At 37.5% G+C, this 27,111-nt stretch overlaps 1 protein-coding gene across 3 annotated transcripts in view; it reads right to left on the minus strand.

The window, feature by feature from the left end:
* Positions 1-27,111, minus strand: part of LOC135086731 (dual specificity calcium/calmodulin-dependent 3',5'-cyclic nucleotide phosphodiesterase 1C-like) — a 150,589-nt gene that overhangs the window by 121,375 nt on the left and 2,103 nt on the right. For all 3 annotated transcript variants that reach the window (XR_010260583.1, XM_063981509.1, XM_063981510.1), the window contains exons 2-3: positions 20,953-21,084; positions 3,918-4,088 (exon numbers count right to left, since the gene is read on the minus strand). Coding sequence is in view for 2 of the 3 variants with exons in the window: in XM_063981509.1 (XP_063837579.1) it covers positions 3,918-4,088; positions 20,953-21,084 (303 nt within the window). In the remaining variant the exon portion in view is untranslated. The remainder of the gene's footprint in view (positions 1-3,917; positions 4,089-20,952; positions 21,085-27,111) is intronic.

A 27,111-nucleotide genomic window follows, 5' to 3' on the forward strand; every position in this document is an offset into this window, starting at 1 on the left:
ATTAATCTCAAAATAAATTTGGCACATTGGCAGTTTCAGTATGGGAATTATGTTAACATGACAAGTTTATTCTTCAGTTAAACGTTATCCGACGATGGTTAAATCAGCCCTTAAAAGGTTTACTAAAAGTTGGAGTCCCCCGCTCACAGATCTTAAGCTGAGGAATCGCAAAGGTTGTCTATTAGTCCAAATTATTTTCATTTTGATATTATAATGTAAACCACGCCTACAAGTAATTAGAGTAAGTAGTGTAATATTCTCACTAACAAGAGGCAGCTGCTACTTTTCTCGCCGATCAAATCGACCTTGAAGCCACTCAACTCTCATCTTAGGGGAACTTAGTCTCGTCATGACTTTCTAAAATGACCAAAGTTTCGTGCATAATATAAGCTCTTAATAAGAATTTCAAAACGCGTCCCACTTATTATAGGGGCTGTCGTTCTATCATGTTTCTAGCTTGGTACGCGTGTGAATGAATGAGTAAATGACCTGTTTCAAAGTGTGAATAGAGGATTATATTTACATCCGTATTTTAATATTGCATTTATGGAAGTCAATCACAACAAAATCTAAATATAAACCCCCTTACTAATCAAAAGTTACACAGTTGTTGATCACTGTTTTAAAATGACATTTCCATACTAAATGTCACTTTAAAACACTGATCACCGAGCGTGTAAGTTTTATTAGTAAGGGGGTATATGTGTAACTCAAGGGTGACTGACTGACATAGTAATCTATCAACGCACAGCCCAAACCATTGGACGGATCGGGCTGAAATTTGGCATGCAGGTAGATGTTATGACGTAGGCATCCGCTAAGAAAGGATTTTACAAAACTCTACCCCTAAGGGGGTAAAACGGGATCCACGCGTACGAAGTCGCGGGCGGCTGCTAGTTCTAAATAAAACACAGAAACTAAAATAATATTTGACGACGGTAAAATGGCTTCTACATCATGTTCGGTATAACTCTAGCACATTGAAAAGCTCGGCCACAATCCGTCCATTTTTAAATCAATTATTCATATAGGAAAAAGCTAATGTAGCAGGATTCCCTACACAGAATGGAAAATCATAAAATATCTCAAAGTGAATAAAGCGAACGCTCTTTAGGTTAGCTCTCCCGGCAAAGACATGGAAATTGATTAGATAGTTTTTTGTTTCTTTACATAAAAATAATTAAAGTTTAAATTATTTTACTTCTTAGTTTATTTACCTATAACTACACAGGAAATTATAAAGGGTAGTTTTTTTTACATGGCAATTTCTGTAACACATTTGTTTGTAATTCCTAAAAATTACAACTTCTTTTCATTTGCCATTTAATTTTCTGTGATACTTAAATCTGGACTATTCCCACCTCTCGTTCCCACCGCTGCAACTCCTGTGTAGCCAGGATCTAACAGCTTGACCGCCATAAAAAGCCAACCAATGAAGGTCAAGTTTCTGTGATACTTATTTAATCACGTAACAAATTAAGTATACTCATATTAATTATTGTGTGGGCTAATTGATCATTAATTAACTTAATTTTATCTCGTTACCAGATTTCTAAGTAGAGCTAATTGTAGCCTAAGCGAACAATACAGACTTATTTATAGTAATTTGGAATGTTACTTTTCAGCTAATTGGGACAAGCGTGAGAGTCGGGTTACAGACCGCGTCAGTAATGCAATACTATCTCCTTTTGGCTCCCTAAATGTTACACAATTATGGTCTTACTTAGTCATTAAGGCTTGGTTACGAAACTTTTTAAATCAATTTATACACTGACGAATGCCGTAGGTACATTGCCAAGAGGCAAGAATTTTGAAAGAACAAGTCCTAAGAAATTCCAAAATAATGATTTTTAACATAGATACCAAAGTTTTTCGATGTAACAAAACAACGAGGTAACAAGATGTCGATAACAAGGCGTCGCAGTATAGAGATGTCGTAGAAAGGTATCCGAAGAAACGAAATACAACGCAACGACTTTCGTACTCAAGTAGGTAACCCGATCAAGTCTGATATTCAGTGTTAAAGTTGAAAAGTTCTTTTTATGCAACGCTATTGAAGTTTGCGTTTGTAAACTTATCTGTTTATTTTAATAATTTGTAAATATAGAAGAATATCACGCTATTTTCAAATAATAGCCTCCTTCTAATCATTCAGCCGAATGATTACTGTTCTTATCAGCTAAAGCTGTAATTTTTTACAGAACCACATGAACGCTTGCGTCCCGCGGGACTCTTCACGTTTTAGTCCAATTGAATTGGTACGAATACGTGAAATAGAATGCTGAACGTTTTGTGTTATTTACACTTGTTGCGGAGTCAATCAAGTGCGAAATATAATATTCATTCTTCAATTCAATTCACACCGCACTGGGCGAGACGTATTTTTGTATTCAATGCCTTTAGTTCGGTGGAAAGCTGGACGAATAAGTTCCACTGCAGTTTTTTGATTAATAATTATATCGCGGTCGTATTAAACACAATGAGACAATGCATTTTTTACGAAATGTTTTCTCATTCGCTTCAAAATATTTTGTTCTTCGGTTTTTAATTTTTGTTACCATGAAAACTAATGATGTCACTTGTAATTATACCACAAATCTTTTCAAAGCTACGAGAGGTAAAAATTTTCGTTCGTGGTTTAATGGTCGGCATGTTGAAATTAGAGGCTTTAATACTCATGCCATCAATAAGTTTGTCGTAGGTACACCGCCATTACTCATGTAAATATGTATTAGGTATACCTAATATTTCTCGTTTAAAGTATGCTCTTTGCATTTGAATGCATTATTATTTTAAGTGACGTCATAATGAAATTATTTTCATATAGTCTGATATTACACTTGGATAATTCAGTTACTGCCGTAGCGCCGCGATTGCTACGAGTGTATCGCTTCCGACGCGGACGACGAATCCGACGTCGTAGTAAGTAGATAAATTCGCGCTCGTAGGCTTACTACGGCGTAGCAGCTTTCGGTAGTTTGTATATCTTTCAATGAAATCTGACAATATTAACGAGTGGATACCGTGGATATGTGACCTGTATATTTTGTGTGTACAAATGAAAAGAAAATCAATACTGTAAGTACCTATCGAGTTTTGCATTTCTAGGAATATATTGCGAAGAAAGCTGGTTAAGGCAGTTTTGTAAAAATAATATTCGCATATTCAAGTAGCACATTACTGCTTTGTTTCTCTGAATACATGCTTACCGGGAACAGTCTTTAGATTCACTAAAGTGGAAACCTGCTTTTCAATGTGTATTCTTTTATCTTTTATGATATAAGATGAGGACTACTAGAGGGCTTTCATTCAAAACGGACAATAGAAGAATATTTTCCTTCTGAAACATAATGTCTGCTCGGGTTTAAACTTATACCATTCATTTCAGTTAATTGGTTAGTCGGAACAAATATTTATCGGCCTATTTACGTGGAATCAAAAGCCGAAAAGAAGTGAATAGCAAAATTCATTTCTGCCTTTTGCACCTCAATTTACAGCACGCAGTGATTCGGTAGTGCCTGACCACCTTAATAAGGTTTCAACTTTTACCAAATGCAACATCCAATAAGGACAGATTTTAGATTCAGACTGCAAATAAATTGTCCCTCCCTATTCTAGTCTTTATTTTCCCAATAGTATTCGGAAAATAAAGACTAGAATAGGGATCCATAATTTGAAAGATTGAGCTGTTCTATTTTTTTAGGTATAGCAAACATGACAAACTTCTTTGTTTTCAATTTATCCTTCTCTGTTAATGGTTAGTTTTGATTAATACCCCTAATTAATATCACCCGGCTTAGTTACCAGTCACCATATACGAGTAAATACTAAATGGGTGAGTCGACTCTAAATGAAGTGAGACAAAGGTTGAAGAAGACCATTTTAATAAATCGTGAAAAAAGCAAGCTAAAACTCACCTTGAACCGGCTCAGATACTCCTGCTGGCGGGTGATGTCGGTGGCGAGGATCAGCGAGCTGATCTGCGCCTCGAGGGGCGCTTGCAGAGCGCTGCCTTCGCCGAGGACGTCACTCTCGATGAGGCAGCTGATGGCCGAGCGCCAGTGGTGATTCTCAAGTACCGACGTGTTCTGCGGAAGAATGGTCTGGGTTAGGTCTTTGCAGGGACAGTTGTCACTAACTATGAATAATCTAACAGTAAAATTCAACTGGTAGACTTGTTTTTTCGCGAAGAATTACTTCACGCATATGTGCATGGTGGGTACATCAGGTTACGTGGGTTATGATTACTCGAAGCCCCATTTTTCAATCAAGTGCCAATAGTCAGGGAATTCACCTACCATATCCAGATGCCTAAAGCATACCTGCTGCATCAGATGTGATGTAAGTCAATTTGCCAATGGAAATTACTTGAAAAGGAAATGAACCCTATGAGACAAGTTTACCCACAAGTTTTGCGAGTTCCCTCAGGCTGCTAGACGGGATAGAGGGCCACTTGCATCTCGTCAACTAGTTGTTGTACTTGAACATTGATCTTGACTACAATGGTGTAGCGTAAGAAACAAGTATCTTAATATAAGCTGAGGTTCCCTGAGCGTTAAGACGCTGTGTCTACTTAATGACAGGCATTGAAGGCTTATTATTATAACGCTTCCAACATGCATTTTTATTTAACTTTAGATGAGGATAATACGTACGTTAGAGAAGTACGAAGATATTATTTTCACCTTGCATACTTCATTGTTTACTTCACTCACCTGTTTGACAAGCTTAGCTTGCTCTAATATTTGAATTCCGAACAAATAAAAAAACTTAAGAACAGCAATTAGGTTCGTCTAATCAAGTCATTCTAACATGTACCACTCTACTAAATTGGAGGCTATCACGCAAAATATTAAAGATCAAGTCTAATGTACACATGTCACGTAAGTTGTATCCAATTTAAAAGAACGCTGAAGCGTGTATATTTATAATTCAATACGAACGTGAAAGCCTTGCTGGAAGGCATTGAGACCATTACGGCCCAATCAAAATCAGGTTGCCCTGTGGTTAACCTTTGATGCACCGTACTACGAAGTTATTCCTGTAGTTGGGAAGTGAGGCGCCCACTTAGAATGCACTAAGTGCAGAACACGGTACCATTCCATCGCCATATGAGCTGATTTTGAATTTTAGGTCAACGGCGAATATTGAAAGCTAATAGGTGTATTATGAGTTCAACGTTCAAACGAACTTGTAAATTCAATATAAATAAAAGCACTGCACTAAAATTAGAATACAAATCGTCCCGTACAAAAACAAGTAATTCTTTAAACCTAGCAATGTTTGATTGTTTTAATAGAGCTTTGGAAAGTTTAGAAACCTCACACAGCAAAAGTTGGAAATTTAATACATTAGTTTGTTGAAAAGCTGTTTAGTGATTTAGTACTAGAACAACATTTTGTAAATACTTCAATCGAAGTAAAAGTTATAGGGATTACTCATTTATATTTTATTACCTGTAAAACAACGAAAATTACTAACAATAGTTTAATAATGCAAATCAACAATAAAACATGTCTGACCAAGCCTTCTGTTCACGCCTACTTTTTGTTTAAACACCGGTCGGTAAAACCGAATTTCAGCTGAAATAAAAGTGGTCAGCAGTAATCCCCGATGCAGTGGTAAATTATCGGTATATAAAATCGCGAGCCGATTTATTACGTTTTCCGATTATTTATTCTCCAATCTGTTTCAACGGATAATAAAACGAAAAATATTGTTTTCAATGAAAAAGTTTTCACGAAAAAGGTTTTACTGGGCGAGCTAGAAAATTACACAATAAAAGGATCTGTTGATTGCTGGGTGTAATCAACAGCTCAGTTGATCAATTTTGTTATTAAACCGGTTACAGAGATTAACTTAACAATAAAATTATTGCGTTCACTAGAAATACGAGTAGTTATTCATTTTTAAAATTGAATTTAAGTACTTTTTAAGCGCAATGAGTTTTTAATCCATTAGAGCATTTTACAAACAAAGATTACCTATGCCTAAAGCTCTTCTGCTTAAATATTAAGGGCTCTCACAGAAAAGACGTCTTAGCAACATCGAATCAAAACGCTTAATTGATTTCAAGCGATATTCCATGATTAATTAGTTATAATTTTCGGAGAGTGAACAACACTCGAAACTTGCCCATAATATTTTGACGTAAACAAGTCAATTTATATTCTGGATTGTAGAGGTTACGGGGTCAAGAAGTTTGTATTGTTTTGGTCTCAACTCCAGCGGAGGTAGTGGTGGACGGGTCGTCAAGGTCATCGTCATCCTTCACCACTCACCCGATTGAAATCCAACTTTTGAAAGGTGTCAATTTGTAAACGCGTTCGTATTATTAAAGCTTTTTGGAATGAAATATTATACATTTAAACTCTGATTCCGAATACTCTTTGGGTTTATTCTGAATCGAGTAATTGAATACCATCGAATTATCAGATCTACTACCGAATAACAAGATTTTCCGCCGAATAATTTGAGGATGCTCCAGTGTTTTGATAATTTTACGATAATGGTTAATTTTGTTAAGTGGAAATTTTCAGGCATAGTCAGCAACAAATATAATTTCCTGATGAAAGTACTCAAACTATTTTTACACTCACTTATTGAGATATTTTAAGCTTTCCCATTATGAGAAAAGGAGAGTTGGACTTAGATTACAAGTTTTAATAAACCTGAAATAAACACACAACAATTTCGAGGATTCAGAGCTTAATATAAAAGTTAAGGGTCATATCAAACGCCCCGGGGGTTTTACTAACCAAACCAGCTCAGAACTCATATTTGATATTTGTTACAATATCAAGACTTTGTGTTTGATGATACTATGTTTGAGCTGTTATTTGAGTTTTGAAACTTAGGTACCTATAGATCGTTTTATTCACGAAGACGCGCCCCACCATTATTCCGCTAATGTTTGAGTGTTATCGGTACACGCTAAATTGATGATTTAGCGTGAGTGCGCGCGCACACGCACACTACAATAATGACGCTCAGATTGCTCGGATCAAACTCCCCGCACCCCGCGCTTCCCTCGACCAAAAATTGGTGGGGCGTGTCTTCGTGGATAAAACGATTTATAAGTTTACTTTTTGAGCTTTATTAGTATTCAAAGATAACAGGGTTCTATTTTTTTTTGTTTGTATTAATTCCGTTCCCCTGACCAATGCAAGCCAGTAGGTGTTAGGTGCGTATGTTTGAACGGACAGCTTTACGTGATACAGCGTGTGCGTGACGCTAGGTGGCGTGGGCGCCGCGCCACGTCACGGTTGGGCGGTGTGTTGGCGACAGCGGAGGACTAGTGTGGGTTACACAGGGATTTGTAATAATTTCATGGCGTTTGTGGTCTAACCTCTTTGAAAGGAGCGACTGGGGGCTACTAAGGCTTTTTTTTGTCGCGGAGGAAATGCCTTGCGCACCGTCACCACTGCCGGCAGACAGGGTGGTATGTGATACTCCTGCTCCGTCCTGAAAAGGACTGGGTATACCCTCTAAAACCTCCGCGGCGTTCCGTCGTCGGCCGAGTGGGGGTGTCGCGAGTATCCTGCCGTAGCCTTAGGCTGGGTTGCACCGTCATACTTTAACTTTGACAAACGTCAAAAATCTGTCAAATTCCATACAAAAAGCACCGGTTATCGTCATAGTTACCGTTAAAGTTAGGTGGTGCAACTCAGCCTTAGACTTCCGCGACACCTTACTTTAACCGTAACTTTAACAATAACCGGTGCTATTTGTATGGATTTTGACAGATTTTTGACGTTTGTTAAAGTCAAAGTAAGTTGGTGCAACTCAGGCTAAATGTACTCGGGGTAAAGTAAAACTTTGACGATATCTCATACTTGGATCGATTACTTGTGAGATTGACTAGAGGCACGTCACCTTATCTATTTGGATTATTTTTCCGGGTAGATTTGCATGAACCATTACAAACGCTTACTTTCAGAGAAAACTTGTTAGCTTTAAAACAATTTAGTCACACTTGTAGTTTATGTTTATGATGTCTTGGATGCTATGGCCCACCATATTAGCAGTATCGACAGGGATCAAATATCAAATCTGTCAAACCACATTCTACATCTCTTGGTCAGTACAGCGCCTCTCGCCACAAACTTTGGTGAACCGAATCGCATCTAGGCGTATATAGGGTGTAATGTGATTAATGGCTAATACTCCAGCTGTAGTCATGCCTGACTAATACAGATACACCCATACACTACGACCAACCCTAAAACCCGTTGTGAAGTTTGTATCTGGCTAAAGTGACCGTAAGGGCCTTGCCACACTGGCGGATTGCAAGCGGTTTCAAAGCGGAGTGACGACGCAGCGAACACGCGTGTCGGCGACGAAGACGTCGCGGCCACGCGGCGTGTTTATTGCGTCGCCGGTCAATCGGTGCAATCCGCCAGTGTGGCAGCTCACTAAGGCAACTCATACGTATAGGCTTTCTTAGAACAGGTAATAATAATTGTAGATGTCATTTACTTACATAACAAACCTATGTTATTATATTATATCAGAGTCGTAAATTAGCGAGAGTCATAAATTACTTATTTAAGAAACTTTCCAACTAGTCAAAGAAAAACTTATAATGTAATATTTGGAGTTTGTTTTCTCAAGTAAATTCAAAGTAAAATATCATCGAGTTCATTAATGAAATAATTCCATTTTTTTATTAAAAAAGCCTAGATTTTCAAGTTATGCTGTACCGTAAACTAAACTCATTAATTAAGTCATACTTTGAAGAGTTTTAAAATTAGGTGCATACCTACAACATAGTATAAGGTACTAAGGTGACATAGGAAAATAGCTATGTTTATTCCTTATCTTCGCATCTCTGCAATGCAAGATTTGTCTCAAAAAATTCGACGAGATCATCCACTCAAGGAATGTACAGTAGAATCCGATTATAACGACGCTCAAGGGACTGATGATATTTACGTCGTACTATCCGGACTTCGTACTAAAGAAGTCATTTCTACGTTATTTTTCAACAAATCAACCAAACATGTGCGTTATAATATGACGCGCATATTATGCGTCGCCAAAAGCGGTATGTCGTTATAAGCGACGTCGTAATAAACAGATTGGCGGACACGAGATTCTATAAATGTATGCATCTTACATTTTTTTTATTTTAATAGGGAAGAGCAAACGACTAAAACAACGTAGTAAAGATAATATTAGATAAATACAGGACAAATCATTAGTAATGTCTCTACCACAACCCAATTCTCAGTTAACTAAAACAAATGATTAAATTGTATCGCGAGCAGCATTCAACAAATTCTAAATTGGAAAGTAAACAAGTATGAATGTATCAAAATGGGTACATACATTCGTAGCTAGACACTCAGTCACGTTTGGGGAGCAACTCACAGAGGGGAAGTCTAGGGACGCAATATCACATGTGTAGGCAAGGCACCCCAACAAAAGGGAACCCTCGTATTGCATCATCACGCAACCGCTGAGCTCACAGCTCAAAGCGGAGCGGGGAACTGGTTTTCATTTAGTTGGATATAAATCCATAGAAAATTTTCTTCTTCTCTGTCGGTACACTCTTGTCAGAGTGGTCGTGGTCATCATTGTGAATCATGATGAGTGATGTTCTTCGTAATATGGCGCCACTCCTCGCGGACTGCAGCTTTCCGGGCACTTTCGTTACACGAACACTTGGTTGCGGTCTTGAAAATTTTCTACTAGGAGACTATTGATACTAAAACGCAATATTTGTGCACAGTGAAATGTAATAATTAGGGAAAAGAATTATTATTGTTCCTGTATGTGGACGTGAAATGAGAGGATTATGAAAAAAGAAAATCATCACACCTAAAAACCGTCAAAACTTTTAAATATGTAGTTAACACGAATTTGGCCAGATTTTTATTTGACACTCACGTTAGAACTTCAACCCCATTTAAGTTGTTCAGTACCTACCTACCTACTGTTAAACGCAATATTGTAAACACCAAAAGCACGTGTATGTATTACTTCACAATAAATGTTAATTAATTGATTGATTAAATTTTCTTTTGTCAGAACTGAAACAAAAAAGTGCGGCAACCAGTACCACGCTTCTCGTACCGCTTTGAACGCAGTCTAAAAGAATCTACGCAGCGGCCATGCGCCCGCCCTTAATTAGATACTAGGTAGTCTGTTCAATGCAGTCCCGATATGCGGAGTCTCATTAGTGATGTACAAGACTCGAGGCGTCGAGTCCTATTTTTGAAACCTCGAGGCGGAATGGCAAGACTCAGTGAGCTCGGTAGGCTCCGTGCCCCGAGGCTTTAAAAGAGCTCGAGCCTTCTAAAGAGCTCGAACCTTCAAAAGAGCTCGAACCTTCAAAAGAGCTCAAACCTTCGAAAAAAAAAAATCACCTACATTGATTTTTATTATAAGATTCTTAAAATTTACTTATATTTTATTTTGTTAGGAAAAGTTATAATTCTAATCGTATGTAGGTAGTCATTATTTGATTTGTGTCCTTTTGTGAAAAACGTTTTTCAAATATGTATTTTATTGTAGGTATCAGAATTTCTGCAGTTTTATTAAATAGAACGATATTAACACAAAAGTCAACTGGGCTTTCAAAAAGGCTCGAGCTCTGCGAAAGACTCCAAGCTTCATACAAACAAGGCAAGCCCCGAAAAAGGCTCGAACTCTAAAAAATACTTCCAAGTCGTCGAGCTTCATACGAGGGCTGCACTAAAAGTATCGGGAATGGAATATTTCCACTGTTCCTATCATATTAAAATATTTTTAATTGCAAACTCCTTGGTTTTAAGCATCGAATACCATTTATTTATTTAAAAAAAGATTCTCGGTCTTATCACAAGGTCTTGTGAAACTTGTTTAGTCGCTGAGAAAATGGAATTGACTCGAGAAAATTCAAGAGCGATGATTTATTATGACTTTCGGAGTGGTTTAACACAAAAACTGTGTGTTGACCGGATGATTTCTGCATTTGGTAATGAAGCCCCATCCAAAACTACAATTTATCGCTGGTTTGCTGAATTTCAACGTGGACGTGTCAAGCTCAGTGATGGTCCCCGTCAAGGTCGTCCAAAAACTGCAGTCACCCAACAAAACGTTGATGCTGTGCGTAAGCTGATTGAAGAAGATCGACATGTGACATACCGCGAAATTCAGGCAACTTTAGACATTGGCATGAGTCAAATACAAATAATCTTGCATGAACAATTAGGTGTAAAAAAGTTGTTTTCCTGATGGATGCCGCATTCGCTCTGTGAAGAGCAAAAAGCGGCTCGCGTTACTTGGTGCGTCAGAACTCTCGGAAGATTACATGCAGGATCCTCAAATGCTGTATACAACATCGTATCAGGTGACGAATCCTGGATATATGCGTACGAACCCGAAACAAAAAACCCGTCATGAGTTTGGGTGTTCGAAAATGAGTTAAAGCCAACAAAAATTGTTCGTTCACGGAGTGTTGCAAAAAAAATGGTGGCCACGTTTGTCTCCAAAACCGGCCATGTTGCGACTATTCCTCTTGGGGGACAAAGAACGGTTAATGCAGAATGGTATGCTAGCATTTCTTTGCCACAAGTCGTTTCTGAACTCCGTAAAGAGAACTGCAACCGCCGCATCATCCTCCATCACGACAATGCGAGTTCTCACACCGCGCACAGAACAAAAGAGTTTTTAGAGCAAGAAAACATAGAATTATTAGACCATCCGCCGTACAGCCCCGACCTAAGCCCTAATGATTTCTATACTTTCCCTAAAGTAAAGAATAAATTGCGTGGTCAGAGATTTTCATCACCTGAAGAAGCTGTGGACGCCCACAAAACGGCCATTTTGGAGACCCAAACTTCCGAATGGAATGGTTGCTTCAATAATTGGTTTCGTGTATGGAAAAATGTGTCAAATTTCGCGGAGAATACTTTAAAAAGCAATAAATACATTTTTAAATAGTAATGTTGTTTCACTTCCTTGATTCCCGAAATTTTCAGTGCCGCCCTCGTACAAACAAGGCGAGCCCTGTAAACGACTCTGAGCTCTCGGCAAAAGGACTCGGAAGCCTCGAGCCTTGTACATCACTAAGTCTCATATTTACGAGTATATGGACAATCAACACCAACTTTCTATTAATATATAGACCATGTTATATAACGCAATACCTTATCTAGCCACGACGCATAAGAAATAGCTGCCCTACTCGTATAGTATTGAATCCAACGGAATGAAAACTTCAGGAAAACGTATGTCAATTTGCAATGAAATCGCTTGCGAAGATCATTTCAGCATTACGAAGTTAAAAAGTCATTCCTGCAATTTAAAAATCGACTCGCTGGCGTCGCCTCGCGTCTCTTCCGTTTGCTCACGGCGTGTGGAGACGGTTTCTTTTCCTTATTTATTCGGAAATGCATCGTAGCGCTCTCGACTTCGCCTCTAATTGACTGCCTGGAGCTATCTTTGCAGACGTAGGTATTAATGACCTGCCGACGATAATTATTGCCAAGATTTTAGTAAGTCCGAATCAACTTGAGACTTATCAATTTCAAGTCAGGAATACCGAAGTTATTGCAGTAAATTGTTCAACAAATCACTGCAGATAACTTTGAGCGTGAGATTTCGGTGCAAAGCTCGGTAAAGCACAAAGTTCCCACACTTCATCAACTTACGGTATCTTTAGAAGTTAGCGTAGAGCTTTATTTGCGAGCCACGTGACACGCGTCAAGTTCGTTTCACCTCTATTAGCGTTAAGTCAATACATAGGTATAATGTATTTTTGTGGAGTTAGTATAGCAAACAGAGAAGGAATAATTAGACTAAAAGCAGAAAAATATTTACCTATGTTAGGCATTTATAAACTACAAGTTAAAACACATCTAAAAAAAGGTTGATCCTTGATACATACTATGAGTAAGTTAGTTTCATTGCGTTCTCGTTACCTACTCAATATCAAACTACAATCTCAAATAACGAGCTTCTATTTTTAGTCTTCAATGTTAAAAGCTATATCAAACTAAGTATAAGAAGATATCCCGGTCAGAGATATAGTTTTTGCGTCCTTTGCTAGGTTTTCCCCACGCAAACCGCACTAGCTAAAGGACGGGACTGAAATCCCGAGCGTACAATTATTTATTTTTCTTTCACAAAGTGGACAAATACTAGTCTCTGCGAGAGTACGTATTTGCCAACTTTATATCCGACAGTCGGCTTATAATAAGAAGTATTTAAAGTAAAACATTCACTCTGAGGTTTCAGATGAAAGTAATTCATTGAGCTAATGTTTATTACGAAAATATAAGTATACCTTTGATTCCAGAGTTAACTAAAGCTTCTTTCGCCGAAGAATGATCGTTTCAATCATACCACGTACCTATATCTCTCAAACTTATTTCAGTAAAGGTAAAAATTGATTTTTCCCTGTTCTATTTCTGTTGTTTTTCGATCAATTATTGAAAGTTTTCCCGTTTAATAACCAATAGAGGTAAGAAGCAATACTTTGCGAGATTGAATGAGAAATGAGGAAATTCGTAGAAGGAAAGCCCGCCGACAAGAACACCAGATTAAGAAGTTCGAGTGAGCGTTCAATATTTCAAGCAAAATTGGCACTTGAATGTGGAAATTTAATTACAAAACGTAAAAAAATCCATATTTAAAAAATATGTGGAAGTTTTGCTTGCCTAAAAAAATTCGTGCATATCCATTCCATACCAATTGGTGCTTTGGTAAATTAATATGAGGCTGATTGAACAGTCGATGAAATACTTATTCATTTTTGTGGTGATGAACACGGCCGACTGGGTAATAGAGCTGCAGATTTTCTGTAGGTATATGTCAACTGATTTGCCTGTCCATCAAGATTCTGGGTGAATGAGGAACCCGGGAAACTCAGACGCCTGAATTGCATCAAGTACTCGAGTCTATCAGTTGCATTGCACACAATTCGAAAAATAGTATTAATATCAGTTCTTTTAGAAATAGACCTATACTTTTGTGATAAATGTTTTAAGTAAGTATACAAATTAAATAATTAGTCTTAATCTTGCCATCCAGATAGAACACAGTGCCAATTTTTTTAAACTTCTCCATTAAGTACTCGTATCACTATTGATACAGATACTATTGTATTTAACTACACTGAGATTTGTGATCCGGATACATTTTCGTGGAATATCACAAGATTTAACTAAAATAACCGGCAAGAGAATATTCCGCCTTTATTATATCTACAATAGAATATTGATTTGGCCTGGCCATATATGTGAATTGGACTATTTAGGGTTTCGGCAGATGCCTCTTCGCTTCCTTCTGACTTGTATAAATTATTTTATTCAATGGTATCCATTCTGGATACAGGAATACATTCCATTCAAATAATGGATACATTTCTAGTTCAGAAAGGAAATACATCCACTATTCTGTCTGGAAATACAAATAACATTTTCTAAGCGTATTTGAAGGCATCCGAGCGCAAGACCGCTGAAGTCTTGGACAATTTAACAACATCAATTAATTGGAAGCTCCTGTAACATACTCTAGGAAAATGTTCTTGGAAATTCAGCTGCAGCAACAATATTAGCTTTGTTAGTAACAAAATTATTAGAAGAAAGTATTTGAGCTTGTAATTATATTAACGAAACAATGTTTGGCGTGAATATCTTAAAAGGAAGGTGGTATATGGATCTGAGACATGATCGTTTACTATGGACCTCATAAGAAGGCTCAAGGTCACTAAAAGGGCGATGGAGCGAGCTATGCTCGGAAATTCCCTGTGTGATCGAATCAGTGTACCTACCATGAGTTTACGTTAGGTGTGCTCGCTAGCGATTACGTCAAAAATCTCTATGAAGATTGTTTCTTGAAAGTATCCGCTAGGGGCGCTCCACAATATGTCATACTAATTAATGTAATTTTTTTACGCAGTCGCTAGCGAGTACACCTAACGTAAACTCATGGTAAGCACACAGAAATGAGGAGATCCGCAGGAGAACGAAAGTGACCGATATAGTCCGCAGAATTGCTAAAATTAAGTGGCAGTGGGCGGGGCACATAGCTCGCAGAGGTGATGGCTGATGGGGCAGAAAAGTTCGCTAGTGGCGGCCACGGGCTGGAAGACGTAGTGTGAGCTGACCCCCAACTAGGTGGACCTACGATCTGATGAAGGTCGCGGGAGGTGCCTGGATGCGGGCGGACGCAGTAACGGTAGTTTTGAAAATCTTTGGGGCAGATCCTTATCCAGCATTGGACGTCATTTGGCTGAAACGAACGAACTTTTTCTTTCTTTTGCTTTTTTCTGCTTAACTTGAGGTAAACTGGTTGAGAATGCTTAGTGCATTAAGTTCGCCTTATGTTCAAATATATTTGGCTTTAAAGATTGAATAAATTAATAAACGAACGAAGGAGGTGCACAGTAGAAAATGTGAGACAATGCATCTTAATTGCACTTCGCAGGGCAAGTAAAGTCTACCTAGATAAAGCCCTGACGCCTACAGCGCCCATAAAGTCTAATACCACGATAATTACCACCTACACGATATAAGCACATCAATTAGTTTTAAGTACCCAGTGTATTCTTATCACAGCATCCCACATCTCAGGTTTGTAGCGGTAAATACAAAATGAAGCTACTACCGAGTTCACTCATCCGTCGTAGAAAACAGATAATCTATACTAATATTTTTAAGCTCAAGAGTTTGTTTTATTGATTGAACCGTTGATTAAACGCGCTAATCTCAAGGACTAACTATAGATCCGATTTGAAAAAAACAAAAAAAGTTGGATAGTTTATTTATCGAGAAAGGTTTTTGGCTATAAAACGTAAAGAAAAATGTTGCAAAAACGGGAAAGATTATTCAAACTGTGTATTTTCACGCGTACGAAGTCGCGGGTACAGCTAAAAGTAATAATTTGTGTTGTCTGATTGTATTTACAATATCCAATTACCCTGGGGCTTCATTTAGAGTTCGAGAATAAGTCCCCAGTTATAATAACATTATAGGCGCTAAATAAGTAGATGTTTTTCGAACTAATCTGTGATATTAAATTTCAGAAATAAAGCCTTATTTATTGAGCCGGTTGTTTACTTTTTTCGCTGAAATAAGAATTAGAGATACATCATCGCATTTCAACTATAAATGATAGCAAAATATAATAGACTAGCTTTCCGCCCGCGGCTTTGCCCGCGTGGATTTTTTCGGTTTTTTATATAACCTATGACACTCAGCAATAATGTGGCTTTCTACTGGTGAAATAATTTTTAAAATCAGTTCAGTAGATCCCGAGATTACCCCTTACAATTGAACAAATATACAAACACACAAACTTTACCTCTTTATAATATTAGTTAAGATTTATATTTTGCTATCATTTAAAGTTGAAATCAACACATTATTTAATTAAGTGCTTTCAATATCTCGCACGTACTCGTAAAAGTTTTTTTTTATTATTTCAAAACACTCTTGAAAAACTATAAGTGTCATATGTGGGTGGGTATTGATTAAATACATAAGTTCATAATAAACTTCACAATATTATCTTCCTTATAAGACGCCTACGAAGGCACAAAAATCCTTACACTTAAGGCTGTTAATTGATACACTTAAGAAGAAGATGATATTGACAAATCCAACTAGAAATTTAAACAGAAAGCAACCCTAAAGAGTCCTCGCACGGCCAGTAACAATGAAGATTAATTATATTAGCTAGATAGTTCAAGTTAAATACTTACTCGCTCTTGAGACGATCTTAAAAGCTTATTAATCCCAGTCTAGATTTTATCGCCTAATTGGTGTATTTAGAGAAACGCACACAACTCTCGCAATATTTATTTAATACAAACCCTCGCCCGTTTCAGTCAATAAAGCTGTAATAACGTGAAGACGATACTCTTGTTATTCTAAAAATACTAAATATTGGAAATGGTAGACGCAAAGATGTCGTGCCCTCCTTATCAGTCGCTAAGCCTTTTCAGAGAGGTTAATCACATACGACACCCGCCTTGGAGCCGAGTGCTACTCAATAACTCCCATTGTTAGGGTAACGCGGTGTCCTAAGTGGGACATACAGGGTGTTGATTTCAATACTCGCCATATTTAGGGAGTTGATTATGTAGCTTATTCTGATCACGAATCAGTAAAAAAATTGACTTCGAAAAAAATTTAAAACGAGCTTTAACTTTTGTTAGTCAAAGAAAAATACCTATTTACACTGCCTACTTTACGTGGCTGCCTTCAGTAGCTATCCGACATGATAAGCGAGCAATCCGCGTAGCTCGATGGTGCCGCAGTGTAAACTTATTGCAGTACTTATTGCGAGGCACATGAAAAATATTCGCTAAAAATTCCACGTGCGTTCGTTTGTAATTTATTTTTTGTGGATAATGCGTTTATTTATGTCATAATAGATCACGTAAATAAATATGGCGAGGATTGAAATCAACACCCTGTATAATATACGAGTACACAAGCAAAGTACCGCTGGCTTGACAACAGTCATACGTTTCAGTTTTGATTTCTTAAATGATTTCTTTTTTTCACAATTATGATATTGAGTGATAACAATGGTAGGGGAGCGGAACCGAATATTGGATACGTGCGCAATACTGGATACTCCAATTACTGAAAAAGTAACAACGCTATCTTCATGAAATATTTACAACCAGTTGGTCAATGCAATGTTAGGGATAGTTTCCTAAACGGCATCGCCATATTTCTCTTTACTTGGCAATCAAATTTTAAAGTGCGATTTTCGTTCGTCGTTTTATTTTTGATATTGACTTCAGGAGGCAATAAAACTATGATAAGTGATGTTTTTATTTTAGTGATAGTACATAATAGCCAGGTATAAAGTTATTGAAGCATATAAAATGCGTTTTCTCGATAATTTGAATAGGTTAAAAATTTCATAACGGTTTTTGTAAAAATAGGTAGTTACCTCAATATTGGATACCTAGCTATTCCCAATACTGGGTATCCAGTATAAGGGTACCTAAATAAATTGTAGCATTTATTATTCTTCTGACAGTGTGACATGCATAAAATGCTATCTATATCTATATATATATATAAAAGAAAGTCGTGTTAGTTACACCACTTATAACTCAAGAACGGCTGAACCGATTTAGCTGAAAATTGTCAGGGAGGTAGTTTAGAACCAGGAAAAGGACATAGGATACTTTTTATCCCGTTCGAAATAAAAAAAAGTCTGCTTATTTATTGCCATTAAGGCGGAACAAAGTTCGCCGGGTCAGCTAGTTATTAATAAGGAAATGAGAAATTTAAAAGCATCCAAAGCTTTTCGCGGGGCTCGATCAACATTGGAAAGCTGTGAAAAACCGATGTAAAACAATAGACCAGTTAATTAAAACGAAGCTAAGACGAAAAGCTACTTTTTATCCTAAAATGGAAAAGGAGCTTATTAACTACTGTTTACTGATAGTCAACAGTTGTTATGGCTTGAGAGCTTTCGACGTTCGCAAATTAGCTTTATAACTACCTTACCTAAGTCTGTCGCCATAACAACAATGTTAACAGCATTGTTGTGTTCCGGCAGTTAGAGGCAAGATAGCCAGTTCCTTCGTGGTTGAGGATTCCGGGTGAAGCTCGCTTCCACCTTCGGCCTGATCATCACTTACCATCAGGTGAGATACAGGCCAAGAGCTTCCTCGTTGTGGATAAAAAAAAAAACTAGCAATAAATAACAAAATAATTCAGTTACCTAATAAACGAGCTACCGCGACCATCATCATCATCATCATCTCAGCCATAGGACGTCCACTGCCGAAAATAGGCCTCCGTATTAAATTGTTATCCTAATATGGGATATCCGATATTAGGAAGATACAGTATCCAATAATAGGGTACACAAAATTTCATGATTGATTTGTGCCATTTTGGATAAATATTTATTTATAAAAATAAATAAAAGAGTTAAGACATAATTTGGTTTACTAACTTAAAGTATAATGATACGCAATAATTTTAAGTGCAATTAATGAATACATTTTTTAATTTGTATGAGGTTTTTTTTAAGTTTTCAAAAAGTATCCAGTATTTGGTACTTCTCCCCTAATTGATGGTATTAATGTACAGCTTAAAGAAAACCATGTCTTGCCGATTTCTTAGTCCAGATTTTAAACATGGTTTGCTAGGAAGGCACTGCAATATTTCGTAATGAACACCCTCTAATAGTTAATCGTCAATTTTATTATCTTTCCATTAATTTACCTATATTAATTCCAGGCCCAAAAACATTAACAATTAAGACTTTTCAAAAACATAAGGTTCTCAAAAGTGACAAATGTATGGGTAGTTAGTTGAAAAACACCATTTGATAAGTAGATCTCTGTAGTGAATGGACACAATGTTAAGTGAATCATTTTACACGCGGCTGAAGTATATGACTTTGTAATGGTTAATAATTCCCACCTGCAATGTTTGTTTTCATTAGAGAGTGGTCATTAATGTGCTAATTAATGCATTTACACGTAATTATGTACAACAGGTGTAATTATTAGTTAATTTTATTAACTAGTTGCTGCCTTTCATTTTGTTTTTTCGTCTGCCGTTTGGTGTAGTGGTTCGAAACGGACTACTATTCCGGAGGTTGCGGGTTCGATTCCCGCACAGTACAAACATTTGTGTGCATGAACATATTTGTTTGTATTGGACTGGGTGTTTTCTATGTATAATATGTATGTATTTACAAAAAAAAAAGTATTTAAGTATGTTTATATCCGTTGTCTAGTACCCATAGTACAAGCTTTGCTTAGTTTGGGACTAGAAGCGCAGTGTAAAATGTCCAAGGATATTTTAATTTAGTTGATTGATAAAACAAGCGCAATTTCTTTGAGTGGAATAAATGCGGGAAATAAAATCATAATGAATCAAGTAGTAATTTATTAAACAACTTGATAAGATTTTTATTTATAATATAAGATTATGGTTTCAGCTGTCAATGTACAAGTTTCATACTCAGAGCTGATGCTCGTTAAGAAAGTAGACGACTATATCGGACGATCCATTGATTTTTTTACACTAATATAGATTTTTGTCTCTTTCCGAATAATCAAAAAGAGTTCACCTTAATTGTGTCATTCCAATTGTTGTATTTCTGTTACTTATCTAGTTCTCTAGTAGAATTTTTACTACTAGAGAACTAGATAATATTTAAACTGCGACTATTTGATCGCAACATAAATTATGTTAAAAGCGTATAATAACACCTTGGGTATACATACAGGGTGTTGTTATCACAGGTATCACTTAGTCGCAGTTTAAATATTAAGACTGTTTGAATTGACACTCCGTAGAGCGTGACTGCAGCAAGATGCGAGCACGGCGTTACGTCCACAATCCGACAAGACATGCACACACACGCGCATCTCATTGCAATAGGCTAAGCCAGATCTGGAGCGTCCAACGCCATAATCCAGTTCTGGATGCATAATGCATGGTGTTGTGGAACCACCATGCGCCTGCCATAAGCGCATTACACACAAAGCGGCCAGATTGCGCGCGGTCACCACTATCAGGGATTTATGTGGATTTGCACGCTGAATTGATAATCCGCGATGCACTGAGCCGGGACTGTTGGAGCGGTTGCAATGTTTCCAATTAGCTAATAACCATGGGTGGCACTTCTAATTGAAATTGAATCTGTATCAACTCAGACTGACGTATAATGGAAACTGTATATATTTTTAAAGTATGTACTAAGTTTATCACAGACCGCTATTTGAAGAATTTTGAATAGATTTGTACTGGTCAGAGACTGAGTTTGTTTCGCGGTTCTAAGCACTTTCAACTGGGAGTTGTTTTTAAAATGCTGCTAAAGATACTTTATACGGTTCTTGATTCTCTTGCTGTTAATGTTCCTCCGCAAGAAAAAGAAAATCCTGAAGGAAAATCGCATTTAAGCTTCGCTAGCAAAACATCATGGCACAAATCTTATCCCAATAAGTATAGCCCTGTTTTAAAATGTCCTTACCCTATATAGAGCAGCCAGATGGTTAGACGTGGCGATCAGGAAAGGCTGGTTGACCCCCGGATGGTCCATGTCATGCGCAATGGCCGCCAGTAGAGATGCCAGGATCTCTTGTGGTGTCATGTGTTCACGGATCTGGGGAAGAAAACTCAATGAGAAAGGTACTAGCAAACACATAATATTAGCTATCTTAGGTGCAATTTTATTACTAGTTAACTGCAGTAAGTAGTTTTAGTTTGCTCTTTCATTTTAATTTGAGCTCAATTCTGCCAGCAAAGATAGTACTGGAAAGCAACTGGTCTAAAAAGGCTACGTATGCGCTAGGATAAACTCTGAACTGGAACATGAGACCCAGTTTTACAGGCCTGAGTTGTTACAAGTACAGTACCTCGCCTGGAATAAAAAATTACACTACGTTCAATATTGAAAACAAAAATAAGCTCTAATTTAACGCGATGTAACATTAAAGTTTTGTTTATAAACAAACTAGCTTTCCGCCCGCGGCTTCGCCCGCGTGGAATTTTGTCTGTCACAGAAAAACTTTATCGCGCGCGTCCCTGTTTCAAAAACCGGGATAAAAACTATCCTATGTTCTTTCCCGGGACTCAAACTATCTCTATGCCAAATTTCATCAAAATCGGTTGCGAGGTTTAAGCGGGAAAGCGTAACAGACAGACAGACAGACAGACAGACAGACAGACAGACAGAGTTACTTTCGCATTTATAATATTAGTTGGGATGAAAACATTTTTTATCCGAGAGACTGAAACTCGACGGAAATTTAATATCCTAGATTTCCAATGAAAAGGTCCTTTTATATTTACCTGTGGCATATTGGTTGTGCATAAATAGTAATTCTGCCAGTTCTTTACGGGAAATGTTTCATTTATTGAAATTAATACCAGATTCAGGCAGCCGCTCGTGAAAACAAATAGGTACATTTCTGTTTAATATCATTCAATGTATCATTAAGCCAACTCATTGTGTGTTAAACTGAAAGCTCAGAGAGCAATTTTCAGATATCTATAAATGATTAATCTTTTTATTTGACCTTTTAAAGGATGGGTGCATCATTTTACATTAATTTTAACAAACGTCCAAGAGTGTCAAACTCCATAGCACCGATCTTTGAATACAATGGAAAATTACCGTTTCACCTAGAATATCCTGGAAATATGTTCCACGGTAACTGTGTTCCAGCGGGAGTTCAATAATGTGCCTTTCTAAAGTCTCGCTGTATTTGCGAGCGACTTAGGTGACGGCTCATCCGAGGATAAATATTTTGCGGATGATTTGACACCTAACAATTTGAGAGGGAGACAATTCATACGAGGATGAAGTATCCTGGGATGAAACGTCACCTAAGTCTTGCGCGCGGCCGCTTCTGTATCAACAGGTGACACGCGCCTGTCCCGCAATTACGGGACAGTTTATTGGACTATGAGCAATCAGAATCTGAACATAAAAGGGTTTCATTCCTTTGGCGTTTCAAAACTGTAGTTAACGTTTGCGTTGGATGAAGGTACTACTTAAGATTTTTTGACGTTTGCAGGAAGCTTTATTGGTACGAGGATATCTTTCGGTACGTAGAACTCATCTCACCAAGATCTCTCGCTATATCCTGGACACATTTAAACTACACTCAACATCAAATAAACCGCACCTTCCGCGACGCGAACTTTAAAGATTTTCTTCTGACACAATCATGGTGCCCCAACAATATTGATGTTATTTGAAAGCCCAATAAATATCCTTAAAGAAAAACACATTTAATTTCTAAATAAATGATTATTCATATACCATAAATGTGACTTGAAAAGAGACCTCACTTTGGGCTCACCTCTGGGATCAATTAGACCAAATTGTATGGTTATAAAACCAAATAATGATCACACGTGTCCTCTTTAACAGATGGATACCGATTAATCCCAACTTAACAGTTTTATAGCCATAAAAGTTGGCTCAAGCGCAATAGCCTATCTTTTGAAGAAGTGACTCTGGATCCTTCTAAAGACACATTTTTGGGGTAAAAACCTTTTCTTTAATGAAATGAAGCTTAGAACTAGGCTTTTAAATGGTGCCAATATTGGTGGGAAGTGGGGATGCATACGTTTGAAAGTGCTTGTTGCGGGAGGTGCGATTTATTTGATGTTGAGTAGTATCCATTATATTGTAATATTGTTAAGTTAGTTTTAAGTAACATACGGCAAATAACACAAAAAGTAGGTGAAGGATGTTATAATATTTTCCGGCTTCACCCATAGATTTATAAAACTCCGCTAGTATTTGTTTGTGAACAGGCGTTTTTGCATCAACAGGTGACATATATGTTTGCGCTTGTCCCGCAACCGTGGACTGACAAACAAACAAATCGGGACATGAAAATATTTCGTAAATCGAATGATTTGTATCTGTAGGTAATCTTTTTATAATAAACCCAATGAAGATTAATCCTTGGGTAGGGTGTATAAATACAACCTTTATAGTAGTAGCCTGTTTTAATTTCTGCAATGGCCCATCTTATACTTAAGGCTTCCATTTCCAAGATATTCCAAAGAATCTAATTGGACAGTAGATTATTTAATTACAAGGATTAAGCGTCTACGACTTTCAATAAATCGTCTGTAATTATTGTTTACACGGACGGTAGCCATTGGCCACTTGTTGCTCGACTAGCAGCTGAATTCTTTATAGCCTCGTCATGGCCCTTTCAATAACTGCGTGAGCCGCACTTAACTCATAAATGGGTAGTTAAAAAGACAACTGGAAAATCAAGTAATTGTACAATGGAAATGTTGCTATTGAGTCTTTTGTAACAGATCCGATGAAAATTAAACAGAGCTGACAATTTAATTATCGGCCAAATTAACGGCCACTGTAAAGCAGCGGCGAAAATGGCTTGTTATAAATTAACATGCGAAATGAACTGGTATTGGTACATGTGGTATTAACGTTTAACCGACTCTGTGGTCTAGTGGAAAGACCACCTGCTTCAGACGCAGAGGTCCGGGGTTCGATTCTCAGTGAGGGCAAATTTTTCTGTTCGGTTTGGTTGGTGGTAGGGCTTGCTCTAAGTCCGCCTGGCTAGCTACCACCATCTTACCTAAGTCTGTCGCCATAACAACAATGATAACAGCATTATTGTGTTCCGGCAGTTAGAGGTAAGTTAGCCAGTTCTTCCGTGGTTGAGGATTCCAGGTGAAGCTCGCTTCCACCTTCGGCCTGATCATTACTTACCATCAGGTGAGATACAGGCCAAGAGCTTCCTCGGATTGGATAAAAAAAGTGGCGTAAAGTGTAACATTTGAGTAATTTTCATGATGGCTAAATGAAAGTTGGACGTTATTTGTAAACGTTTAAATTCCTAAGGGGGTCACGCTGCTTTTTACGGTGCTTGCATAACAAACACCCCTGATTGAATGAGATCGGAATAAGCCCTGCTTGAAACTTCGTCCGTAAACCAAGAATGCCTCAAGTTCCCGTAGTTATGATCGCCTGCTGTTGACATTGTAGAATTCCTTTCGGTTCCGGATTATACTATTTAACAAGTTTTGAAGAAGATCTAACAATGTCTTTTAATGTGATATTCTTGGAATTTCAAACAGTGTGATAATAAGCAGAAATGTTAAGATCTTTTTTAATATTTCTAGTCACAAATGTAAATGTTGCCGTTACTTTATCGATTGAAAATGCTCGTGAAGCAGTAAGTTCATTTAGATTGCAATATACCTACCTACTATTTTTGAAAACAAGGAATTGCAATTTCTTGTTTTCATATTTGCGTAGTATTAACTTTACTTCAGGTGCTTTCCGTCTGCAAACTTAGATTGCGCGGGGATCAGGGGATCACTTCCTAGACAGCAAAAGGCACAACTATCCGGTTTTTGTACATCTGTTTGCTCAATTTTGTCTCACTTTTCTGGAGTCAAACTATATAAGAAACCGCAGACGTGTAGCTAGTGCAACAACTGTGTGTAAAAAACACATGAAACTCATTTATTTTTGCTAACAGGCTTTTAAAAAGCACTTTTACACGTCCCAGTATCAGTATTAACCCTACCACTGCTTCGGGACAATAAATGGGCCAATGGTGTAGTAGTGCATGCACATAAAGCACGAAATGTTCTTTCTTTCTAAGAAATTGGATTACCTACTGCAATTTCATCCTAGGCAAAATGAGAACCATTTACTGGTAGACTAAAAGACTCACTCTACGAGCTTTTTTCACCATTTTATATTTTAGTAAATGTTCCACCATTTTGGGACCATTGTTTACTGTTCCTACTTGTGTCATACCTCAATCACTCTGACGGCTGACTGACCTGGTGAATGGCATGCCGGAATACAACGCAGCTGCGGTTGCGGTTTTGAATCCCGCCGGGGGCAAATTTTAGTGCGGTGAGCGCAAGTATTTACGGAGACTTTGGAATGTACAATAGTTGAACATATAATTGAAGATTGATATAGAATTTAGGTTTGGTGTCGGCGGCATTACTTCAAAGAATCATGTCGACGACTTGTACCCTCTATGACTTTTGACAACATGTCAAAAGTCAAAGACTAATGTCGGCGGGTCGAGTCGGTGCGTAGATTGTAGGAAAACAATGATTGAGTTTTTCAACCACTTCTCAGCACCAGCCCAAATATCCCGAAGTGGTGGTAGGGCAAGCTATATTTGGGACGTGTATAAGGGCCCTGGAAAGGGCCTAGGTAAATAAAAGATTTGATTTGACTTTCTCCCGAAATCGAAGTTCCCGGAATGTCTCAAAATCTATTTCTGTGTGGAAGAGTAAGGATAAATAAAGGTAACTCAACTAATTAGCGAGGTATAACGGTCGCGGACTTGTTTACGTTGAACTTCGTTGGGAGACACTAATCGCATTGAGGAGGGTGGGTGAAACAGAAGGTTCAAAATTCGCGCGAACAAAAGGTTGACGTCACAAAAAATGAAAATTAACAAATCGTGAATTTACATATCTGTTTGATGCAGTTATCACCACAACCAGCCCTCGTTACTAAACTAAACAGTAATAATTTTTAAACTCTTATTCAACCAACTGTCACACTTTATAGTACCTAACAGCACGACTGTTCTCACACTGAAAAAAATGTCTGTACCTCTAGCACGAAAAACTTTCGACTTCGAATCGTTTGCGTATTCGAATCGCCATCAAAAGATTTAGTATGAAAAATTAAACAGAGCCCATCTAAAAGTGATGTAAAGTGAACTCAGTATGAGAAATAGTAGAACGAAATTAATTTTGACAGTAAAAATTGTCACGTTATCGTTGAATACGAAGGCTGAATATCGAATTTTATCGAATACGCAAACGATTCGAAGACGAAAGTCGTTCATGTTAGAGGTTCTGGTTACTGCTTACACAACAAAAGTGACCACCGAACACTTTGGTTATGAGGAACAAAATGTTGTGTAAATTAAACAAATAATTCTAGACTTAGTTTGGTTATAGTTAACACTTAATTCGGTGGTCACTTTTGTTGTGTAAGCAGTAACCAAACATTTTTTTTAGTGCATCTACATGCAAATAATATTTTTGTTTGTTAGCCTCTCAAATAGCTATGTAAGTAAAGCAATTCCTCAATTAATAATCTAAGTGACACGGTTTAGTGTAGTATTAGATTTCTTTAACATAAGATGTAACGAAGTGACGGTCCAAGGCAAAATACTTCAAGTTCTATACCACAAACTTTTACGTCAACACACACGGAGGAAAGTTTCATTGAGAAAAGCCTGTCCACTTTGTTAGCGTGGCCGTAACTTCTGGCAGATTGTATTACGAGCTCTGAGTGCTTGAAACGAAAATCTTTCTACACTTCGCTCAGTTCAGGAGTAGAAGTGAGATACGCTTTCACAGAGGGTAATACGCTTTCAGAGGGTACATGAAACTGGCAATTAGCTAAAAAATCTTATTAACTATTTTTCATAGTAATATTCTAAGGTTGTTTCTCACCTAAAAGCTCTAATAGTAGACATACATAAACTTTGATTTCCCAAGTAGGCAGCTTAAAAAGCAACTTTACAGGTTTTTAACTGGATTCAGTAATGACAAGCCTTTTGGACAATTTAAAATAGAATAAAGCTGTAGAAAGCCGACGAGCTTTCCCAACTATCGGATACAGTTTTTGCTGGGATTTTTCAGC

Source organism: Ostrinia nubilalis, chromosome Z, assembly GCF_963855985.1.
Source record: "Ostrinia nubilalis chromosome Z, ilOstNubi1.1, whole genome shotgun sequence".
Taxonomy (NCBI): Eukaryota; Metazoa; Arthropoda; class Insecta; order Lepidoptera; family Crambidae; genus Ostrinia; species Ostrinia nubilalis.